Source organism: Sinohyriopsis cumingii, chromosome 3 (genome assembly GCF_028554795.1).
Source record: "Sinohyriopsis cumingii isolate HCF-2022 chromosome 3, ASM2855479v2, whole genome shotgun sequence".
Taxonomy (NCBI): Eukaryota; Metazoa; Mollusca; class Bivalvia; order Unionida; family Unionidae; genus Sinohyriopsis; species Sinohyriopsis cumingii.
The window spans coordinates 153,714,515-153,740,666 of NC_142963.1; the positions used below are offsets into that span (position 1 = coordinate 153,714,515).

The window sequence follows — 26,152 nt, forward strand, 5'->3', positions numbered from 1 at the left end:
AAATGTTTACACAGTGGTGACCACAAGAACACAATCTGCCACCACTGGCATCTGTACCTGAAAAAGCTAACTTCCTCTTTTGGCTTTTTGATGAGAAAAAGCTAGCACCAAGTACAAAGAGGTTACCACTCTTTGATCGCTGACATCTTTTGTCATTATGGAAGAAAAGATATCAGACAAAACAAAGACTTATCCGACTTCCTCTCTAACTTTGATTATACATGGCCAGAAACATTGGCCCTGTGCCCAATAAGGAACCTGTCATGGGTATCGACATGGTTGAACAAAACACCATTTGAACCGCTTTCAAAGGCATATTAGGTTCACCTTTCATACAAAACCTGCTTCCTTAACACATTAGTGATTGCAGGCAGAATCAGTAAAATACATGACCTAACCGAATTACATGCAATGCTGATGAGATGGGTCAGTTTCCTCTTTCATTGCCAAGCACTGTCCATGATGGGCAATCAGACTTTTGTACTGAAATCATTGTCTACTCTGGACACTTCCACTCAAGGTCACCTACAGGATCCAGTACGAGCTCTGAAGTGCTCACATGGATAGAGCCATTGCCACAGGCATCACCTTTGACCGGAACTGTTCTCTAACTGATATTATCCTTGCAGTGGGATGGAGATTGAGCCCACATTCTCGATCTGGTAGACATAGCACAACAGTCTGCCTTCATTTAACACCTTTATAAGATGCGGCTTTCTATATCTGCCTGGATTTGCAGGAGGGAAAATGTTTCCCTTTCCAAAGTCACTCACTGACAGATGCAGTCTTCTACAGTCAGGTTACCCAGATGCTGTCTCACAAATTTTAGAGGACTGAAATTCTCATTTCTTGGGTAATGGGATGTACCTCCCACCACCTCTTACCTATTCTCCTAAGGTGTTATGATTAGGTAATGCATTTAAAGAAGAAATTAATTTTTTCTAGTAAAATATGTTTCTTTGCAAATACTTACCCAGTCATAATGCATATACACTTGCCCAGCCTTCATGCAGTTACATTGATATAGAGAGTGTGCCTTTCAGTCCAGTAGTAACTGAGATATTCATGGGTTTTGCTGCCAGTCCCTATATCAAGGGGAGATCACTTTGCCCTATTGTCACCTTGGCTGGTATATAACTTTTACCTCCTTTTAGCTAAAAGGTTTTATCTGGGAGAGTTGGATTTGCGAGGTAGTAGTAGTTCTTTTAAGGTATTATGATTGTGTAAACATTCATGAAGAAATGTTTTACTAGAAAAAGTTACTGTCTCTCTGTCATGGGGAGGGTTGCAATTGTTTTGAAACATTGTAAACATGTTAAGTGAGTAGGTCTTTTCTGCAATGAATTATGGCTCTTGTGACAATCCATTATATTTTTGTTGAATGTAGGATTGTGCAACTTGTATCAGTTTTCACTATTGTTCTGAAAATTGGTAGTTATTCTCAACATCATGCAGAGATGTGCACATCACTTGGTTGTAATGCCATGATAATTTGACCCATTATGACATGCAACAATCACTTGGTTGTAATGCCATGATAATTTGACCCATTATGACATGCAGCACATCACTTGGTTGTAATGCCATGATAATTTGACCCATTATGACATGCAACACATCACTTGGTTGTAATGCCATGATAATTTGACCCATTATAACATGCAGCACATCACTTGGTTGTAATGCCATGATAATTTGACCCATTATGACATGCAACACATCACTTGGTTGTAAAGCCATGACAATTTGACCCATTATGACATGCAACACATCACTTGGTTGTAATGCCATGACAATTTGACCCATTATGACATGCAACACATCACTTGGTTGTAATGCCATGATAATTTGACCCATTATGACATGCAACACATCACTTGGTTGTAATGCCATGATAATTTGACCCATTATGACATGCAACACATCACTTGGTTGTAATGCCATGATAATTTGACCCATTATGACATGCAACACATCACTTGGTTGTAATGCCATGATAATTTGACCCATTATGACATGCAACACATCACTTGGTTGTAATGCCATGATAATTTGACCCATTATGACATGCAACACATCACTTGGTTGTAATGCCATGATAATTTGACCCATTATGACATGCAGCTATAATGTGGTAATAAAATTTGTAAGCATCTTTCTAGTTTGTTTCTAGATTGTGATTTTGAAGAAGCTGTGTTACACGTTATCAATAGTGAATGCTTTTTTCTCACATTCCTGTAAGTGTATGATCATGTTTTCTCACATTCCTATATATGTATTGTCATTTTTCTCACATTCCTATATATGTATTGTCATTTTTCTCACATTCCTATATGTATATGATCATGATTTCTCACATTGTTATTATGTGTATGAGCATGTTTTCTAGTGTGGAACATCTGTGGAGAATATTTCTTTCATCAGATGATTGTTGTGGTAAAACATATGACTTCAAAATTGTGTTTTGATTGGCGCATGATCACTTTGGTATGTTTGTAGGACATTGTCATTTACATGACATCACAACAGTCAGCTATTTACATGACATCAAAACAGTCAGCTATTTACATGACATCAAAACAGTCAGCTATTTACATGACATCAAAACAGTCGGCTATTTACATGACATCAAAACAGCTATTTACATGACATCAAAACAGTCCGCTATTTACATGACATCAAAACAGTCAACTATTTACAGTGACTTTAGTTTCATTTATTTTATACATCTGTATTTTAGTTTCATTTCCAGTTTACATTGAAATGTTTGATTTGGTTTTGTGGGGCTGAGAGCTATTTTTCAGCACATGGTAGGTCATACATTATAGCCAGTAAATCTGGTAGAATAAGAACCGGGGAAGACCATGAACAAAACCATTGACTTGTGTGAAGGTACTGGCAATCTTTCTGATATATCCATGTTGATAAACTTGAAATGATGCATTCAGAGGTGAGATGTGTGAGTGATCTGTGAAGATGAGTTCTTAGTTAACTCTGTCCCAGAAAATTTTGGTGTAAACCACATATTATATCATCTCTCGAAATATGAAAACATTTTTAAGGTACATGTTGACCTTTTATCTGTATCTGTACCAGCTGGGGGAAATTTTTAGCTTTACCTGTAATTGACCTGAAGAAATTGTGGTATGGTTTGTTGTCCATTTGACCATCCATCCATTAGCACATAATTTTGTTATAACTCCTCTCAGAGTACTTAAAACTTGACACATATGCTCATCCCATGGTCCAGATTTTTCTAAATACAAATGAAACAGCTTGGACTTCCAATATAGCCACATTGGCAGCCATCTTGAAAATCTTGTTGTTATTACTACACCTGAATGGATGGTCATATCAGTCGGGGGTTTTCACCCCAAATCTTCTTATAATGTCTTGATGTTCCATAATGAAAATGGTGCTACTTGAACATATGAAATATCTGCCACAGTGACCATCTTGAAGATCTTGGTATTGCTACTCCTCCTTAATGAATGATCATATCAGAATGGGGTGACTTTTTATGATGTCGAGTTGTCTATTTGACTGTGAACAAAACTGGTGCCATTATGGCATCCAACATGGACACCGTGACAGATATCTTAAAAATATTGGTATTGCTACTTCTCGTTGACATGGGGTTTTAATCAAAAGAATTCTTCTGATGTCAGTTGGTCCGAATTGAGGATGGTGTCATTCTTGCATTCAGTACTATCATTGTGAACATATCTGTTAGTTTCATCAGCATTAATGAATGGCTAGACAGCTTTTACATCATTTTTCAGGTCAAGGCAGCAATGATGGTATTGCTGAGATTCTGCATTAAAAAATGCATGATCATAACATATCAAATGAAGTTTAGCAGCAGAGGGGGTGAACAGACCGAAACTAAAATAGTACTGAATAGACAAAAACAGTTTCGGTTTACTTATTTCGACGATAAACCTTTCCATGTAGACCATAAAATAAAAAAAAATATCCCTGAACGTCGAATAATTTCTCTCGGAGAGACTCTTTGACGACCCGGGAAATGCAATAACATCCTCCCGCTGACGTTCTTGGTTTACTTTAATAAATCTGAAACTATTTCCCCGCGGGGTCGTCATTGACACGGTCGGTCGGTCCAGCCCCCCCCTCTGCTGCTCTGGGAAATGAGTTTCCAAGGAAAAACATTTTTATGTTAACCATACAATGTATCAAGTCCGATACGGTATCGTGTCCGCGGGTCGTGTAAATTTATTGTTACAAATCCGTGCGGGGTTCTTTGAGCGCGACTAAAGAAATTTTTGAATTTATTTATGTCCATATCGCCGCTACACCAGGTTTGATGAATATTTCTCAGCGTATGAACATCAACTCCATTAAACACAGCAAGAAGATTACAGTTATCCCTGATTACTTTTGGTATTTGTGTGTAACGTTGAGTAACATAAATCACATCAGTGTTTTTATGACGACCCCGGGAAAATATTCTTGCAGGATTTTTTTGCTTGTCCAGCATCACATCATCATACACTACTAGGTTATTTATTTCCCCGTTAAGGTCTTCCACGGACGGAGCTTCTTCAATATCAGTTATAAATTCAACAACATCCTCGTCGCCGTCTTCACTCAGCGCTTTTGCACTCTCATTAAAATCTTTTATAACATTATAGCATCGCTGATCATCTACAGATGGTGCTACCAAATACAGCTTATCCCACTTCATCCACTTCATTATCATGTTCAGTAGCAGTTGCGTTTTACCTGATCCTGACGGTCCTATGATGATCATTCTGATAGAATTTGGTAGCACGGAATTATGCTTGACTGGTTCTTTCCTTCGCGTCGCAGAAAAATCAGTGATCTCCATTTGTATATAAAGAATAATAATTATGGATTTATATTGTGTAAAGTGCAAGGCATGAACCCCTACAAACGACATAACAACCATTACAACAAAAAATAACAGACAAGCACTCTCTGGTAAGTGTGTGCGATGTGGCACAAAAAAATTTAGATTTCAAAAAAAAAGCGAGGAGGTGACATTGCAGCCAAACTTGGAAAGCTCCCCGGAACTCCCTGGGCAAAATATCCAGGAGAAAAACATCTTCCGGGATACAATTACTGCGGTCCAGGGACACGACTAGATATCAGACTTGATGAACAATCTAAACCAAAACCGGGAGAGTATCCGATAAACGCTATCGACGCAGCGTGTCACATACATGATGTTGCTTATCTAAGTAAAGATCTACAAGACAGGCATATCGCGGATGTGAAATTAATTCATGCACTAAGCGCCATAAAAAATAAATCATTTAAGGAGTCACTCGCCAACTGGTTAATAAGATCAGCGATGAAATCTAAATTAGCATTAGGTGCTGGATAATTAATAAAAATGCAAATGCAAGCGATTTATTATTCCCCGGCCGGATACTGGAGAGGTAACTCAGCAATTAATAAACTCGCCAGCGCAGCAAAAGTAACACGCAAGGTTGCCAAAAATTGGCTATCAAAACAAGCAATATGGCAAATCTACCTACCACCACCTCGACAAATCAATTTTGCACATTTTGATGTTAGTGTGCCCAATGAAGTTCATCAGGCTGACATACTATTTCTGCCTCATGATACTGTCCGTAGAAAAACATACAAATACGCGCTAACAGTAGTTGATGTTGCTAGTAGATACAAAGAAGCAGAACCGTTAGCGACTAAAACAGCGTCCGAAGTCGCCTCTGCGTTTAAACGAATTTATCAACGAGGACCTCTAAACTGGCCACGATTATTACAAGTTGATCCTGGCAAGGAATTTCAGGGCGCGGTGTCATCACTGACAAAGCAGCATAACGTTACCATACGACGAGGACATACTGAAATTCATCGGGATCAGGCAATTGTTGAGCGATTTAATAGAACACTCGCTGAGAGATTATTCGGATACCAGTACGCGAGGGAATTCATTTACGATACGAGATCTCGTGAATGGGTTGCAAGACTGCCAAACGTGATAGCCGCACTGAATAATGAAATTACCAGAACAACAAACATGAGACCTGTAAATGCAATCACAAAAAAATATATACCCCCCGTCAGTGAACGCGGACAACAGCAACAAAATGTTTCAACGCAGCCAGGGGCGCTAGCGTCCCCACTGCTGGGTAATGTCACCGTTAGGTATTTATACGAACCAGGCGAACTAGAAGGAGGAAAAAAAAGAGCAACCGATCCCACATGGAGTGTTACTACACATAAGATATCCAGCATAACCAGATCAACTGGGAGAAACGCAATCTACACATTAGATTCGACTGCTCCTCAACGCGGATTTAAACGCGAGCAACTTCAGGTGATTCCCGAGGATACACAATTACCACCCCGATCACTAAAGTGATCCGCACTGAAGTGATTCAATCATTTAAATAACTGCAGCAACACCTCTGCGTCGGTTACACTCAAGACAGGTCAACATCACATTTTCACGTGTATGACCGCGACTGCTATCTATTCTATCTACGGTGAATTGCCTTGGGTCGTTTTTCGAATACTGCCACAGCAATAAACAATTACAACTCGCACAGTGATTATTCTGCTGTTGTTGTAATTGTATTACAAATTCAACATCCAAACTTTGTTTGGGATCAAACTCTCTACCATTTTTTTTGTCGCTCTGTTTGTAACCGGCTAATTTCTTTCTTATTGTGTCATCAGCGATTGAGCTGTCGTTGACAACATCATCTAATACAATTCTTCGTAACTGACCTATCCTTCTTACTCTTGACATGGCTAAATAAACTAAATTTGACCACTCGATGCGATCATCAACAATCCAAACTGTTGTATCTGAAATAGTTAGTCCCTGCGAACTGTGGATGGTCATAGCGTATCCTAGCGTCCACGGGGATTTGCTCATTTTCAGTGCCTGTTCAACAGCATCAACATCAACTGTGACAATATCATTTAATACTAAATTCTGTTTCTCCGGACCCGACGCAGTCAGGCGCCCTGGAATATCAACATCAATATTCTGCAATCGCGTATCAGCTGGTCTATAACACAACGGCACTGGCAACATGGGAAATTTCTTCTGATGTAACTGAAATAACTGCTGCTGAAGTGTGTCCCTGACTATCTTTCTACTTGCCACAATTAAATCACCTGGTTTCCACGTTTCCCAAAAGTCGCTCAGCGAAGTCTCTGGAATTATTTCACGCATTATCTCACACTGGACTTTATTGGTTTGTAGCCTGATCAGTGCCTTAAACTCTTTCAGCGTTTTATCGAGTGATCTGTGATCGTTAGTTATTTCCTCATAATAATCTACAAAAGTTTTCAGCCACTCGTGTGGAGATTCACCTGTAAATGGCGGTGGTTGACCATGATCGCCGCACATCACCACTGCGGTATTTTTCTTTAGCAGCCAATCCAGAAACTGTTTTAATGTATCCAACGGCACAGTGTCTATCTCATCCCAGATGATTTTCTCGGGAATATATTTCATTCCCATTCGTTCAGGTGTCCACGTGCCGCCGCTGTATTTGAAAAAACTGTGATACGTGCACGCGTTAACATCCCGTTGTCTCATCTCCCTGGCAAGTCTGTGTGTGGGAGTCAGCACGACCAAGTCAGAACCGCGAAATAATTCAATCGCCCGAGTTGTCTTGCCAGAACCACCAGGGCCGTTCAGATAAACTGTTTTGTGTCTTGTAACAGGATCGTGCACCGGCGGCAACAACGAAGTTGCCCCCGACGAAACCGTCGAAGACATTTCTGCGCTGCGATACTCATCCTTAATTTCAACGTCAGCTGATTCACAATATCCTTGTAACATTTCATTCTTTATTCTCCACGAGCCCCACGATGGATCATCCGATATAACATTATCCAACAGCGCTGAGTGTTTTTTATCAATATAAAATGAATCCGTTGCAACTCTCACTGCGACAACAGGGAATCTATTAATCATCGACAACAAATTTATGGATACATAAGCTAGCATCGAAGATCTCAAATGTGTGTACTGAGATGATTCTCCGTCGATATAACTAAAAACAGTCCCTAGTTTTTCCCCGTTTGACAGAAACACATCTTCGCGGTTACAGAACATGTTGTTCGTGGCTGCATCAGCGACAACAAGATCCAATTCAGTCTTGTCCATGATTAATCGACTGTGATGTTGTTTATGATCATACGCTCCACCTTGAGTGAATTTCCCTATTATTCTTCGTCCTAGATCTTTTGCTGTACTTTCGTCATTTCTGAGTTTGTTTTTAAGTACTTCAGGAGCTTTCTTGATGATAGCGTTGATAGAAGTTTCTGGATGTTCTCGTGACCAATCTTCGATGACTTCTTCTAACGTAACCGGCGTTGGAGTTGGCAACCAAACTTCGGTTTGACGACAATAACATATAATCGCTTCGCTGACCGTCAGCGACAACAGTATTCGACTGTCAAGCATGTATCGCAATAACACTATCGGTGCCCATCGCTTCTCAACGAAATGTCTGCCAAACCAAACATAACACACAGGATGTAAATCCTTAGCGAATTTAAACGACGACACACAAGCAAATCCGGTCAAGTCAAAATCAGGCAATGGTCCGTTTACAGCAACTCTTGTCATCGAGTTTGTAACGTGGCCAAACCGTTTAAAATATTCGCTGCATTCTCCACGCCCAAGGAAACTTCCTGGATAACACGCCGTCATGTCGACGGATATCATACCGCGGTGATCATATCGAGTATTCCACAAACCGCCGTGTCCGTATTCAACACAGCTCTGTTGGATATCCGCAAGAAAACTTTTCGGAGTTGGTCTCCATGAATTTCGTTCCCGGGCTACATGTGCGGCAACACCCGGGACAGTAAAACAGTGTGTCAGTAATGTATCAGTGTTGCCCGCATGATATTTTTCTGCGAGTTTTTTCATTTCCTGCTGTAACGCCGTTGTTCTATATATTTCCCCGTCGGGTCTCACAAACTGATCATATTCTCCATCTTCGGTACTTCTGAATAACCACACAGACACTGGATCGGTTTTACTTATCTGATAAATAAAATCAAACATAGAACCGTTAGCGGTTCCGCTTTGCAATTCCGGATAATACTTCACAACACGGTCTCGCGGGAATATCCTAACCGAGTCAGTCCAGGCGTGACTGTTATGATCGATAATAGTTATTGATGTTCCACGGGAATTGTATTTTGACTTATACAATACCTCACCGGTTAACGATGAAACCGTTATAGGAAATTTTAGTAATCGCTCTAGCTCAGCAACATCATTTATTGACGCTCCTTTATCCGCTACTCGTGTCGCCCACGCTGTTATTTTAGTTTGTCTTAGCGGTGTTAGGCCGTTTCCTCGCATTGCATTTTTAAAATGTTCCATTACTCGCTCAGCTACACAATTCAACACCGACACCTTCATCGGTTTGAGTTTATCAACGCTTGGTTTCTTCATCGGATAAATTCCATAAATGACTGCGGTCACAGGATACGCTCTGGCATAATATGGTATATCAATCCCAACAAGTACTCCCGGTTTTGAGTCTTTACTTAACAGAACGGTTTTTCCACGAACGCCTCTGGCATCAAGAACAGGGTCTAGTTTGTCTCTGATAATCCACTTTCCGTCGTCGACTCCAACAATAAATTTTATCTGTATGAAATATCTTCTATCGTCGAGATACCCAATTATGTTACGCGCGATTGTATCGTTCATGGTAGCATCAATGATAACGCTCGCGTCGGGGATAATTTTATACGAAGACCACGTGTGTGCGGCACCATCACGACGAAACTCTTCTTTGGCGTTCTTGATAACACCAATTACCGTTGCTAACTCTCTTCGTTGTGGATCAGCGGTTAACCGGTCAAGATCGAATCGAGAACCTGCGGGTTTTATTCTGGATAGTCTTTCAAATTCCTCCATATTATAATTAAGACAAGTATTTAAATAGACAAAAATATTATATATAATGAACGGAAACTCAAAGAGTTTCTCATGCAAGTGGATCAAACTAAATTCATAAGCGCCGTGTAACAGACGTTGCAGAGGCGAATACTGTGGACAACATGCTCAACAGGTCCGCGGCGGGAGTCTAGGACCGATACCGTGTATCAGATGCGGCATTGGAGTACGAGGAAAAACGCAATTATGTTCAGCGTGTGGTGGAAAACGCTATCGAGAACTAAAACGGTATTATGATAAAAAATATCCAGCCTCGAACACTCTCTCGGAGCGTGATTACATAAATAAGTTTTCAGACAAATTATGAATTAGACAAATGATTTGCTTATAGTATAATGAATCAAGAATTCGTCCCCGAACAAGAATTTGTTCCACATCCAACTATTCCAAATTATGAAGCGTCACACGATGGTACAGTCAGACACTGCCGGCGACGGAAACCAATCGGTATGGTATCCAATACCGGTTATCTAAAATTCCATGCTGGAGGAAAAGATTATCTCTGTCATCGTTTCGTCTATGAATGTTTCCATGGATTGATCCCTAAGGGTCTTGTCGTTGACCACGTTGACGGGAATCCGACCAATAATGCCATAAACAATCTTCGGATGGTCACGCAACGCAAGAACTGCTTACTGGGTAACACAGGTCATTGTAAAACAGTTGGAAAACGGGCTGTTAAGTCTCGAAATACAGAGACGGGCCAAGAAATGATATTTCAATCAATGGCCGCAGCTGGCAAATATTTCGGTATTTGTCAACCTTCGGTACAACGAGTCGCAAATGGGATCTACAAAACAGCATTTTCAAAAAAGCTCAAACAATATATTTCATTTTCCTACATACAGCTTATCCTCGACGATAACTCGTAAACACTCTCATGCAATTTAAAAATATAAAAAATATAATAATATGAATCACGAAAACATAAATGTCATAATTGTTGAACTTGAAAAATTGCAACAGCGTGGTTTTAATATTTTACTAAACGCTGAAACAATTATGTCAGATTTTGAATCGTTGAATGAGCGCGCCGGCAAGAACAATCTCGCCGCGTGTTATAGGTTCATTAAAAATATACAGAATTACGTTTACGGGTCACTTGCGTCGATAACTGACGATCAGGTATCTGAATTCGTTCCACTGTGCGGCGCAGTTGAGAAGATCAGGCTTGGATTGTCACAACAATATGAGACTCGAAAATTAATCAACACCAGGGTACGACGGCTACAAGGTCACATAAAGAATCTTGGAAACGCTAACACTTCCGAAAACTCTTCGAGTTCTGACACGGAAATGCCTACGGGTACTAGTGTTTGTGACTCCGTCGACGAAGTATAAGTGCGTGGAAACGCTATGCGTGGAAAACTCTTTGAGTTTCACACACTGAAAGTGTCTCACGCTTTGTACATTTTCACGGTAAAAAAAAATAATACATTTTTTTTTTGCCCTTGGAAACTCTTTGAGTTTCAGGGATGCTAGCATCGCCAATTTCAGATTTTGGAAATGTTTTACATTTTCAGGATTAACTCGAGCGCGGGCGCATCAATACAACAATGAGAATAGTTCATAATCTGTTCTCGTTGACACCAAACTGTGATCATATGATTTTGCTGTAACTGCGTCAATTGTGACGGAGTTAACAAGAAGTCTTCGTTGCCATACACGTCAACGATTATTTTAACGGGGAAATACTGTTCCGGGGGCTGTCCCGAGAAACTCTTTGAGTTTCCAAATGCGGTTTTTATTGCCTCGTAAAGAATTTGCTTATCATGAATATGAACTCGTGCGTGAATGTATTCACATTGATACATTATATACAACCGTTTTTTTTAAATGCGTGCGAGAAACTCTTCGAGTTTTCAACGAGAAACTCTTCGAGGAGAAACTCTTCGAGTTTCCAACGATAACTTATGCCGAACCACCGGGGAGAGCATTTTAGGATTTCACCAGTAAGTTCACCGAGATTGTCTCGCCACGCAGGTCCAACAAATTTCCCCGTTGGTCGGTGAGTTTGAAATTTATCGTTGACAACCACACGGTATGACACCGCAGATAGACCACATTGATTGGTTCTTGCACAATCAGAAAACCAGGGGGGTCTTTTGGTGTGAACGTATACAGGATAAACCCCTGTTGGGCCGTAGTATTATCTGATGCGCTGTAGCTACCGTCGATGACGTCACATACAAGATTGACCGCGATAACATCTGTGATATTTACGATCCCCGGTGAGATGTGTCTGCCGTCCGCGGTAGTGCTGTTGTCGTGCTTGAGAATAACCGGCTGCGGTTTTGTTCGCGTGTACGCGGCGAAAATATCTTCGAAAGATTCCGCGACAAGATCAGAGACCGATTTTCTCAGCGTGTGCGCGTTATATCCAGGAAGTGTAAAATCTGGAATATCCTTCACCAAAATACCAAATTTGGCTGCAAACTCCGATCTTTTTCAGTTTCCATAATCATCTTTGTAATCCAGTAGATTCTGAATTATTTTTTGATTTATAATTTCCATCGCGGATGCGAGTTTGTTTAGTTTTTCTATGGCTGTGATAATTTTATCGCGTGAACTTGTTAAATCAGAAATATAATCTTGAAAATATACTCGCAACAGTTCTAGCTGTTGTTTATGTGCTTGTTTGATCGGATTAAAAAAATGAGCTTCTATATCTTCTGGCTGGTATTGACGGTATTCCCCCCCCATGAAAGCTGCCTCTATTATATCTACGGGAATTCTAGGTGATGTTGAAAACCAGGCTTCTCCGGATATTAATTTATCTACAAATAATAAATAATCCCCGACGAGGTCGTGTGGGTCTTGCTTAACGGTCTCGAAATCTGATTTTTGGGGTGGTGGTGGGCCCGGTTCAGGTTCGGGTCGGGATCGTGGCCATCCTAATACGGTCCGAATTGAGCTGTTGTAAATATCCACGGCGTATCCCGGTGTTGAGATTTCAATGACCGCAGACAGCGTTGGTTCGTGCGCGGTCACAGATATTTTGGCTTCCTTGCCGGTGATTCGTTTTATTTGGCGTTGTATCTCATTGTTGATTTCTTCGATCTGATAACTCCCAGTGGGTAGCGTAATTGTATCCCATTCAAGTTCACGTTGTTGTGGGTCCGCGCTGGGTCTCCCGAACACGAACGAATTATTCGGCTGCAGATCACCAAATGATTCCGACCTGATATTGGGCCAGCTGTGATACACGCTGAGCTTTGCCAACGCGATTTCGTTCACACGAATTGGAGTTCGAAAATTAATACCAAATTCTGGTGTCGTCGAGGACACTGAGATCATTGTGGTCCTTACCGGTGTTGTGTTTGTGACTATTTGTTGAAGCAGTTCCGTTGACATTATTTATTTGTTTAGTTTTCAAATAGTCATTGTACGCATCTGACATTAGTTTAAATTCAGAATCTGATATCGACGCGGCGTCGCTACTTTGCACGTCTAACGATGATGATATCAGTGATGATAATTTCTGATATGCGGTCGTGGCTGTATTTAATTTTGTCGTGTAATCGTGTAATTTTGTGTTAGCACATGATGATATTTTTTTTGCTATGATGCCGAAAACTCCAGCTGTTGTTGTGGCCGCACAAACAGAGATCGTGGCGGCGACTGCTGCAGTTACCGGAGTGACCGCTGATAGTATTACTCCCGCGGATGCAACAACGGCGGATACTGAATAAACCATAACGTCTAACACTGTTATGCGTCTGCGGTATTTTTTTACTTTTTGGGATGTCGCGTCGATGACAGTTTTTAACTCAGATTGCCACTCACGGACTTGATTGTATCTATACGCGGATGCTTCCATTATTACTTTACCCGGTGACCAATTAAGGTGTTTCGGCGACAAATTCCAGACAATACCAGTAATTGACTGTGGCTAATCCTTCCGGATTTTCGGCTTCCAGCGTAAAAGTTTCTTCGGTTCTTTTGTTTATCACCACAGACGCAACTCGGGAAAACTTGCTAGTTAAATCATGTCTGGTAGATATCTTAAATTCTACAGCAGAGAGTACTGTCAGTCTGTATATTCCAGTAACATCTGCAGTATGTGTAATAGTCTTGTTTTGTTGTGACCATGTTTCCCTTCCTGATTTTATCGTACACACAAGGTTTTTTGGGGTTACTCCGGCAGGAATTTTAATTAAATTAAATTTTTCCATTATCTGCGGAATTCCATTTACTACGTTATCTAATGTTTCCTTAATTTCGGTGAGTTTCATACTGACGGCATTAGGTTTCCCGAAGAACTCATCTACGGTGTTAAGAACGTTTCTGCGAAGTCTTCCAAACTGGGTCACATGAACATCATACTCAGCTCGTAACGTGGATAATTTGGTATCTATGACGCTGTCGGCTGTGTCCACATACTGTTTGTTTGCTGCATCGTCGTTCGAGGCTGGATCTCTGAGTACGGTTATTTTGTTTCCATTCATGCTGAGTTCTCCTGTCATCGTGTCACCGTCTTTTTTCACGCACTTGTCAACACCTTTATCAATACTGTCTTTGATGCTTGTGATTGATATATTCGAGTCCTTGATCCGGCCGCCATCACTAAATGCAACGAAGTTATCCTTGGTAGCTCCAAGAATTCTGCGAATTATATCATTCCACTTAATGTTGCTCGTTCTTAGTTTTCCTTGCCTGTCTTGAAAAATAGCAACTTCATCTGGGTCAACTCCAGCTATATTCAAAAGATTATCGACTTCATCTCGGGTCGCATATTTTGAGAGATCAACATCTGTGCTTGGTTTACCTCTTCGTGTGAAAGGTCTTCCGTAAATATCCACCATTATTCTTATTGCTGTTTTTCAAATGCGAGCATGAAAATGCTAAGCATTTCTCGATGCGGTATATTCATGCACTACTCGATGCGGAGACGTTGCTGGATTTCTTGAGATTGCATCAAGAACATTTAAAACCTCGTTCCCACAAATGGGCGGATCAACTAATGTTTGTGTTGGTAGCGTCGACTGCCACACTGGAACATTATAAAATCTGCTGACATACCTGAGAAACTCAACTGGCGGTGCTAAACCGTACGAATCAAAATAGATAATTCCACGTGGATCGATCGCGTAAGCAACCCAGTGAGTTCCAGGACCGTCTTTGTTGTCGAGATTGATAATGCCAGTTTCTGGATTATTTGGTCGTTGCGGTAATTGATCTCGCATAAATACTCCTCTGAAATGTTTTATACGCAATTTTTTAACAGCATCTAATAAATCAAAATTGCTCATTGGAGACTGCGTCTCACGAAGCGTTTTTAAACCCGTTTTGGGTACCATGATGCCGGAGTTCCTGGTAGTCTTAGCCCTGATCCGCGAGCGGATCTCCCCTTTTTTTTGTATCCATTTCCGGTTGCTTTCTTTAGTGCCATTCCAGCTGCGGTTCCAACTGCACCAAGTGCTGCTGCCTTTGCTACGGCTGGTGCTGCCGCGGCAATCAACGCCGGTATTGCTGCGAGAAGAGGAAATATTCCACCGGTTTTAGTCATGTCCTTGATAGCTGCAGCAGAGAAATTAAGTCGGACACCGGTTTTTGCTGTTAGTGCCTTATTAAAATGTTTAATCTGAGTATTAGTCAACGACAGCTTGTCTGGACCACCAACAAGTTGATCTCGTTTTAGTGTTATTGATGTCCCGCACGTGCTTGCGTTCTTTGATTGCAATTTCTTTGTCTGACCGGAAGTCAAGGTGACATTAACGTGACTGTATGACATTATATTTCAGAAACTAATCTAATTGTTACATGTTTTCTACGGGAGCGTCAATAACTCTCATTCGTCCGCCAACACCTTCAAGCAGCATTGCTTTATCGGAGAGTATAACCGCGACAGCTCTAAAACCAGCAGGCGGGCCGGCGGGAAACTCACCTACATGAGCTTTGAAGTGTATATCAACGACAGATTGTTTGGTTAGATCCAAATGTTCCAGCGAAAAGTAATAAATCGGATACAACGTTGTGAAATCCAACTGTGATATCTGCAAGCCGGTATCAATATTTTGATCACGTCCCATAAATGTCATCAAACGATGATACGCACGCGCAACTTGATTATTTTCAAAATCTATCACTATATCTTCGGATGGTTCTTGATGTCCGTTTATTCGCAGCGAAACTTCAGAGACAGCAAGTTTGTCAAATATCATATGACTCTGTAGTTGGGAAGTCAACCTCGCATTTTGCTGGAGTGCAACAAAAATATGTCGCGGCGCTGATATTCCCTGTTGTGATGATATATGCCACGTAAACTGCCCGAGACCGGCACCTTGAATGGAATCTGTTGATGTTGTTAACCACGATATCAGTGATTTACCACCTGTGTCCATAAAAGAGAGTAACCGTTGCTCTTCAACGAGTGATGGAGACATCACTGGCATCCACAAAGCAAGCTTGAATAATATTACTTTACCGCCAGCAACACCGTCTTCTCGCCAGATGGCGTCAACGTCATCACTTTTTCGGTTAAGTACAACTGTATGTTTGGCTCCAAAAATAACCCTTCTGACATGTCTGCAAAATCCAAAGATGTGAGACAGTGGAATTGCGCATGAAAATCTCCTACGGTCACCTGATAACATTAATTTACGCGTAGCAAAACCTAAATTGTACTCTGGACTAGGCCTTAATATTGGAAATGCAGCACCTGGTCTGGCCGCAAATCCAGCCGGTTGCGGGTCTACAGCAGTGCCTTGTGCTGTTTGGACCGGAATAACAGATCTGTGTTCAGGATGATCAGAATTATCCTTAGCGAACATCATAGTCGGACCAGCTGATCTAGTGTAATCATCTGAGTATCTCGCTAATCCCAGGATTGTTGTAGCAACGTCAACATTATCCTGAATTATTTCAATTTCTCTTCCGTCAATGCTGTATGAAGCACTTTTGAACAGCGCCATGATACCGTTGTTAACAAAACCAACTCGAACATTAGCTCCGTATGCTGTATTAGCGGCAACATCTGTTACAAGTTCACCCGTGACTTCAAGAAATGCTTCAGCGGGCAGGAAATATCTACTTGTATCCTGGACTCGTAATTCAATTCGTCCGCGTTGATTAGGTACTGTTGCCTCATAAGAATAATACTGATAATCGCGCACGGACTCATCTTTTAGTGTTGGTGCATCCATGTCGAACGCTGGATCAGATATAGGTTTAAACATTTTATATAAAATTATTGTCTTCTAAAACGAAATCCGCTTCCTGATATCAGGCTTGTATTTATTTGTTCGGGTGTTTGGGTTACAAGCTCTGCAAGTTTTTGATTGGCAGCCTGATTTATTACTTTACCGACATCCGCGGGCATAAGTTCAGTACTGGCCAGTTTCACCGGTGGTGGTTTTTTTAATCTACGAGTTAACCGTAACAGTCTATCCTTGATTGACGCGAATGCCTTCCCGGCGAGATCACCAACAGATCCAAGGGCTTTATCCTTGACAACATCAATAGCTTTCATCGACAATTGTTTTGCAATCGGTAACACCTTAGGGGCTATTCTTGAAAACAAACCAGTAACTGTATCGCCGAGACCATCTCCGTAGGTTGCTCTGTAGACTGGTAATCGCGAGTTCACTACGCGGACTGGTAACACGCTAGCGTGTCTAGGTTGAGAATTGTGCACGATCATTTATTTAATTATTATTTCTCTAACTAAATTTGCTAGTCGCTGTAGTAACCATCCGCGAGTTCATCAATGAGCCCCCGGTATGTACTTATATCCATAAGACCACGCTGAAATAGTCGCTGACAGATATCTGCGGCTTCATTTATAATTTCCGGAGAGTTGTTTCCGGCACGTCTTCCTCCGATGAGAACTTCTAGTCTGGACACATCGTTGACGACGCTATCAGGACAGATGTGGTCGTATCCGCTGCCTGTTTTCTCTTTTTCTTGTTGTTCTAATTCAGCAATTTTTTTGTTTATTGCGTTAATTTCTCTTTTATTTTTATAATATGCAGCAATTGCGGCTTTGAGTTTAGCCTTATTTTCCGGATTGCTTTGGTCCAGTTCCTCTGTTTTTTGTTTATTTATTGAAAGATCGAACTGTTCCCTCATCAGTTTATCTTTTTTCATTATTAATTCTCCTATTTGTTCGGGCGGCGGAATGGACGACAAAACAGGAGTGGAAAAATCATCATCGTCATCGGGAGCGCTAGCGCCCACGGGTTTACGCGATAAAAATTCAGGCACTGGATCGGGCAGTGTCATTTGCGGGGTCTGTTTTAGAGCTTGTGTTTTCTTCGCCGGTATTTTTGCCTGCTTTTTCATTTCCCTTTCCTGTATTTTTGCCTGCCTTTCACTTTCCTTTGCCTTCATTCGTTGGTCTCTTAGTTCCTTATTAACCCCAATTACGCCAGTTTTTATAAAATTATAGGTATCATCAATGCTAGATATCCGAGAAATGCCTCGGTTTACTTTATAAACATAATCCCGCCACTCACCCTGAGTCATACCCGAGCCAGCTCCTGGTTTTAGAAATTCTTGCCGGTTAGGATAATTTAAGACAATCCAAGCAGAAAACTCCCTAAGCTCATCTATGTTAGTAAGCGGAATATTTTTTATTTCAGTAATACCATCTTCGGTAAATTTATTAATAAATGTTTCCTTAGCAACTGTCACTACTCCGGCGGCACCTGGATCAGCTGCGGCACCTGCATCTGCCTGTTGTTGTTTAAGTTCTTCTATTGCTTGAAGTAGCCCTCGTTTTGATTTGGTAGGGTCAGCAGGATCAGGTTTTCCTACAATTGCAGTTTTAACTTCACCAGTAGCTGCTGTAATAGGCTTAAATAATTCCTCCGCAGATGTTGCAAACTCAACTCGCGCTTCTTGTCTTGCTTTTAATTTTTCTTTGACGGAATCACGAACCGGAAGAAATTTTTTAATCGCGGCTAGTCGTTGTCGTGCCAATCTAGTTGTAAGTGCTTCTCCGATATTTGCCATTATTTATTTATCAATGATTTAATTCCATTAACATAAAAATGTTTTTCCTTGGAAACTCATTTCCCAGAGCAGCAGGGGGGGGGCTGGACCGACCGACCGTGTCAATGACGACCCCGCGGGGAAATAGTTTCAGATTTATTAAAGTAAACCAAGAACGTCAGCGGGAGGATGTTATTGCATTTCCCGGGTCGTCAAAGAGTCTCTCCGAGAGAAATTATTCGACGTTCAGGGATATTTTTTTTTATTTTATGGTCTACATGGAAAGGTTTATCGTCGAAATAAGTAAACCGAAACTGTTTTTGTCTATTCAGTACTATTTTAGTTTCGGTCTGTTCACCCCCTCTGCTGCTAGTTTCCATACATGAACTTTGAAGTCAAGGTCGTAGGTTATAAAATGATATCAATGCACTTACCTCTCAGGGTAGGGGACAAACATTTGCCTCCTATGTATGAAAAAAAGAAGATATATTTTGTAGAAGAAAATATGCAGGGGCAAATTTTAGAATCAATTAGTTTTATATGGTTGCCTCAATAACTTATCTTTTATTTTAAAGTGGTTTAAAGAATATTGTTATCTGTTTTGTAGATAGAAGAATATAAACATTCTTTTTTTGGACTGAAACCTGAATTGCTAATCATGAACCGTTTCTTACAGGAAACGATATTTTACCCTTTAAAGAATATTCTGTTTCAACCCCATTTTATTACAGATTCCACCCAGTGTTACACTAACCCCATTTTATTACAGATTCCACCCAGTGTTACACTAACCCCATTTTATTACAGATTCCACCCAGTGTTGCACTAACCCCATTTTATTACAGATTCCACCCAGTGTTACACTTACCCCATTTTATTACAGATTCCACCCAGTGTTACACTAACCCCATTTTATTACAGATTCCACCCCGTGTTACACTAACCCCATTTTATTACAGATTCCACCCAGTGTTACACTTACCCCATTTTATTACAGATTCCACCCAGTGTTACACTTACCCCATTTTATTACAGATTCCACCCAGTGTTGCACTAACAGCTGTCACTACAAGTGTAAATATTGGAGACCCATTTGTTGTTGAAATTGACATCACAGTGCCCAACACAATAGCATCACAGTATATTCTTGAGGTTTTAGCACCAATGAGTGGAACAGATGCCCTCTACCAGGTCTGCCAAGTCTCTTTGGTATCAGTGGGGCAAAATATGCCATGTGTGGACAGAGACCAGACTCCAGTGTACACAGCCAGAAATGTGCCAGGAACAGTACCTGACAGAGCGGTAATAAATTTTGGGTTTGTAAAGTGGCTGGCTATGAGCAATGACACAGCTGATAATGTCATCAAGGTCAATGCTGTTTTCAAGGCTCTTAATCATCCATCAAACACAGCTCTTTCCATAAAATTGCTGACTTTTATTGTACATTATGGGGACGGCAACGTTCAGGTCAGCGTAACAAAGAATATCACCATCAATTCAACGACTTCAGCTCTTACTGTAGTGGTAAGTTGTGTTCATACTCAAATACTTTTTTAAATATAGTGATGACAAAATGCTACATGGATACATTACTAATGGTCAATATAGTGATGACAAAATGCTACATGGATACATTACTAATGGTCAATATAGTGATGACAAAATGCTAGATGCATACATTACTAATGGTCAATATAGTGATGACAAAATGCTACATGCATACATTACTAATGGTCAGTATAGTGATGACAAAATGCTACATGGATACCTTACTAATGGTCAATATAGTGATGACAAAATGCTACATGGATACATTACTAACGGTCAATATAGTGATGACAAAATGCTACATGCATACATTACTAATGGTCAATATAGTGATGACAAAATGCTACATGCATACATTACTAACGGTCAATATAGTGATGACAAAATGCTACATGCATACATTACTAATGGTCATTATATCATATGTTAAATTTAATTTATCTGACAACACAATATTTTTATGCATATATATCTGTGTGTGTATTTATATATATATATATATATCTGTGTGTGTATTTATATATGTATATATATATCTGTGTGTATTTATATATGTATATATATCTGTGTGTGTATTTATATATGTATATATATCTGTGTGTATTTATATATGCATATATATCTGTGTTTGTATTTATATATGTATATATATCTGTGAGTATTTATATATGCATATATATCTGTGTGTGTATTTATATATGTAAATATCTGTGTTTGTATTTATATATGTATATATATCTGTGTTTGTATTTATATATATGCATATATATCTGTGTGTGTATTTATATATGCATATATATCTGTATTTGTATATGTATATATATCTGTGTGTGTATTTATATATGTATATATATCTGTGTGTGTATTTATATATGCATATATATCTGTGTATTTATATATGTATATATATATATCTGTGAGTATTTATATATGTATATATATCTGTGTGTGTATTTATATATGCATCTATATCTGTGTTTGTATTTATATGTGTATGTATATATCAAATTGTGAATACAATATCAACTTAAGATTTTTTATAACTTTGAACTGAAATGGCATATAGCAATTTTTAAATGCCTGATATTTTTTATTATTATTTTGCTATAAAAAATTCAATGGTTTTATTTGTTTTCATATGTCTCAATTTTCATGGTCTTTAAAAAATAAATTCTGAGTACATAAATTTGTGGATTTGCCTGTCGAAATTGGCATATTTGTGGTATTTCATTTTGTGAAATAGCCTCTATAGAGGCCCAGACTTTAGAATAGAAGAAAGATATGCTGACATCAAATGAGAGTCACTTTTAATTAATGGTATCAGTAATAGACTGCTCAGGTGGCCTAGTGGTTAGAGCATCCGCCTTGGATGCAGGCGGTCAAGGGTTCAGTTCCCAGCTGAGTCATACCAAAGACTTTCAAAAATGGTACTAACAGCTCCCTCGCTTGGTGCTCAGCATTAAGAGGTTAGTGTTAGAACTGGTCGGCCTTGTGTCAGGATAATATGACTGGGTGGGACATCATGCTACATGTCTGCGGAATGATGCCCCAGTGCTAGACATCACTATAAACTGTCACACTACAGACATCATAGCGATATGACTGAAAAATTGTTAAAGCTACGTTAAAACTCCAAAGCACACACATGTATCAATAATACTAACACCTGTATGAGCACAAATTAAAAAAGGAGCAAAGGAACGGACAACATGAAACAAATTGGTTATTAAAGTAAATAGTGTATGAACTCTTATTTAAAACACTGTCCATAAAGTTGCACCTTCAATTACTTTTTGATGACCTTGCTGTTAACACAATGACTTAAGAGTGATAAAATTCAAATTAGATCCTCATTAGTTTGTATAATGTCATTATTCCACATGTGAACCAAACATGTACCCAGCTGCCAGTTCCTTGAAGCATTAGATAGGAATATCAGTGTTCAAGGATCACCAAAGTAACAGGCAGGTAATGTCAATATTCAGGGATCATTAAGCAGTAGGCATCCAGTGTCAGTATTCAGGGATCATTAAGCAGTAGGCAGCCAGTGTCAATATTCAGGGATCATTAAGCAGTAGGCAGCCAGTGTCAATATTCAGGGATCATTAAGCAGTAGGCAGCCAGTGTCAATATTCAGGGTTCATCAAAGCAATAAGCAGGGAATGTCAGTGTTCAGGGCTCATCAAAGCAATAGGCAGGCAATGTCAATATTCAGGGATCATTAAGAAGTAGGCAGCCAGTGTCCATATTCAGGGTTCATCAAAGCAATAGGCAGGGAATGTCAGTGTTCAGGGCTCATCAAAGCAATAGGCAGGCAATGTCAATATTCAGGGATCATTAAGCAGTAGGAAGCCAGTGTCAATATTCAGGGTTCATCAAAGCAATAGGCAGGCAATGTCAATATTCAGGGCTTATCAAAGCAATAGACAGGTACTGACAATATTCAGGGCTTATCAAAGCAATAGACAGGTACTGACAATATTCAGGGCTTAACAAAGCAACAGACAGGTACTGACAATATTCAGGGCTTATCAAAGCAATAGACAGGTACTGACAATATTCAGGGCTTAACAAAGCAATAGACAGGTATTGACAATATTCAGGGCTTATCAAAGCAATAGACAGGTACTGACAAACTTCAGGGCTTATCAAAGCAACAGGCAGGTACTGTCAATATTCAGGGCTTATCAAAGCGATAGACAGGTACTGAAAATATTCAGGGCTTAACAAAGCAACAGGCAGGTACTGTCAATATTCAGGGCTTATCAAAGCAATAGACATGTACTGACAATATTCAGGGCTTAACAAAGCAACAGGCAGTTACTGTCAATATTCAGGGCTTATCAAAGCAATAGACAGGTACTGACAATATTCAGGGCTCATGAAAGTATGAAGTTGCTGAATATATTGCAAGAAAATGGAATCACTCTTGTTTGAGCCCGACACTTTAGTTTTGAGTAAGTTTTAAATCTAAATTTCATATGCTAGTATAATTTATTCTTGTCTTACATTTTCAATAATGCTTGTGTTTGAAGATGTTATGATTTTTCTTTTTGTTCTCTATCCTTACTTATTTCACAAGCTATCAGTTTAAGGCAGTGAGTGAAAATTATATCTACTAGATACTGTATGCATATGTGTCTATTGAAAATTATATCTACTAGATGCTGTATAAATATGTGTCTATTGAAAATTATATCTACTAGATACTGTATACATATGTGTCTATTGAAAATTATATCTACTAGATACTGTATAAATGTGTCTATTGAAAATTATATCTTCTAGATACTGTATAAATATGTGTCTATTGAAAATTATATCTACTAGATACTGTATAAATATGTGTCTATTGAAAATTATATCTACTAGATACTGTATACATATGTGTCTATTGAAACAATGTAAAATGCTGCATTATTCTATCACCAAAAGTACTGGTGATTTGTAGACTGTTATTTTTCTGTCATTCATGTACCCATTGGGATTGAACTTTATTCTTGTTTTTAAAGTACATTTACCTGTATGTGTGTTTTGTAATCTTGCATATTCATTTTTTTCAGTCAACAAAATCTAAACAGCTAACAGTATTTCATGAATGCAGTTTTTATTACAAAATGAATGTCACAGTTTTTCACTGTTTATGTTAATTTTTATTATGTGTCATGTTTTCAGAACAATACCAATCCATCATTTTCCATGTCGTATGCGTTTGGAACTGAGAATGTTCCTGTCACTGCCACAGCAAAGGTTCTACTTCAAATGACCACCAGCAGGTCTACAGTTTACCCCACCACGGATGTTGAGTTTATTGTGCCGCTTGGTGACACCTCAGCCATTTTCACCCTCTGTAAAGCCAAACTGGCTAGTGTAGGCAAGAATATCCCCTGCATGGCTCCAGAATGGATCAATGCCAAAGTTGCATACTATTCAAAGTAAGATATTTTGATCTCAGTTTAATTTTTTGGTCACTTGATGTCAGACTTAAGATGCATCATTAGTTGTATTATGATTGCATTATGGTATTACAGATTTAAACATGTTTTTTATTCCAGGTATCTGAAATCCAGATTTAAATGGCTGGTATTATCATCAGAGTGTATTCTTGAACATAACATTTTGAAGGGTAATTCCCTCCTCCATTTGGGGGCCCTGAGTGGGCAAGTGGTCTAAAGTGCTCACCTTTATTGATCATGCCTGTCTCACCTTTTGTCTGCATGGGTTCGAGTCTCAGGCTCAGTCATTGTGGGTATTTGAGAAAGCTTGCCAGTAGCTTCTTGTGGGTCAGTGGTTTATTCCGGGGTTATTCTGGGTTTTTCGTCCACCATTGATACTGGCCACCATGTATAGCCTTGCTTGTGCTGAAAAATGGCGTAAAACCCTACAATGACCACAACTCTCCTCCATTAGAAAAAGATTGAATTTTCAAAATATGGGAGAAATTAAATAAAGAAATAATGGTAGGGCTTGAAGATGTGATGCATTTATTAATGTGTATTTTGTTGACTTTTCAATTTGAGAGATTAGTAAGTAAATTGAAATTGTAAAGTGATAAAAGAGAATGTTAAAATTGTGTTCAAATGTTTGCCAGTCTTTGTTATTTACAATTGTTAGTTTGTTGAACATTTAGAAATGTTAAAGTCATCTTATACATATATGTCAAAAATGAAATAAGCATTTTTTAAGACTCATTACATTTTTCTGACCTGTGCAGTCTGAGAGATGTTGAATATTTCCCATCTGACTCTCCATGCTGTAAGAGGCGTTAATGGAGGCAGGAACCATGGTGGCTCATTGTTTAACATGGCAATCTGGTGACTGGTATTCTATCATTGGATCAGTCTGGTTTGGCTACTGTGGGGTGTCCTTGGCAAGGCACTTTACTCCTGTTGCCATAGCATTAAATAGCCTATTTATGTTGCTAATCCGTAAAACACCAAACCAGTCTTATCAAGTGTCCATCGTTTTTGTGTGTGCCATAAAACACCAAACCAGACTTGTCAAGTGTCCATTGTTTTTGTGTGTGCCATAAAACACCAAACCAGTCTTGTCAAGTGTCCATCGTTTTTGTGTGTGCCATAAAACACCAAACCAGTCTTGTCAAGTGTCCATTGTTTTTGTGTGTGCCATAAAACACCAAACCAGTCTTGTCAAGTGTCCATCGTTTTTATGTGTGCCATAAAACACCAAACCAGTCTTGTCAAGTGTCCATCGTTTTTTTGTGTGCCATAACACACCAAACCAGTCTTGTCAAGTGTCCATCATTTTTGTGTGTGCCATAAAACACCAAACCAGTCTTGTCAAGTGTCCATCGTTTTTGTGTGTGCCATAAAACACCAAACCAGTCTTGTCAAGTGTCCATTGTTTTTGTGTGTGCCATAACACACCAAACCAGTCTTGTCAAGTGTCCATTGTTTTTGTGTGTGCCATAACACACCAAACCAGTCTTGTCAAGTGTCCATCGTTTTTGTGTGTGCCATAAAACACCAAACCAGTCTTGTCAAGTGTCCATCGTTTTTGTGTGTGCCATAAAACACAAACCAGTCTTGTCAAGTGTCCATCGTTTTTGTGTGTGCCATAAAACACCAAACCAGTCTTGTCAAGTGTCCATCGTTTTGTGTGTGCCATAAAACACCGAACCAGTCTTGTCAAGTGTCCATCGTTTTTGTGTGTGCCATAAAACACCGAACCAGTCTTGTCAAGTGTCCATCATTTTTG

General features: G+C 39.5%; 1 protein-coding gene across 1 annotated transcript in view; it reads left to right on the forward strand.

The window, feature by feature from the left end:
* The window catches only part of LOC149804176 (uncharacterized), a 193,701-nt gene that overhangs the window by 45,003 nt on the left and 122,546 nt on the right, over window positions 1-26,152 (forward strand). Inside the window, exons 9-10 of the mRNA XM_089954057.1 lie at window positions 19,922-20,410; window positions 24,110-24,369. Of these exons, the coding sequence (XP_089810183.1) occupies window positions 19,922-20,410; window positions 24,110-24,369 (749 nt within the window). The remainder of the gene's footprint in view (window positions 1-19,921; window positions 20,411-24,109; window positions 24,370-26,152) is intronic.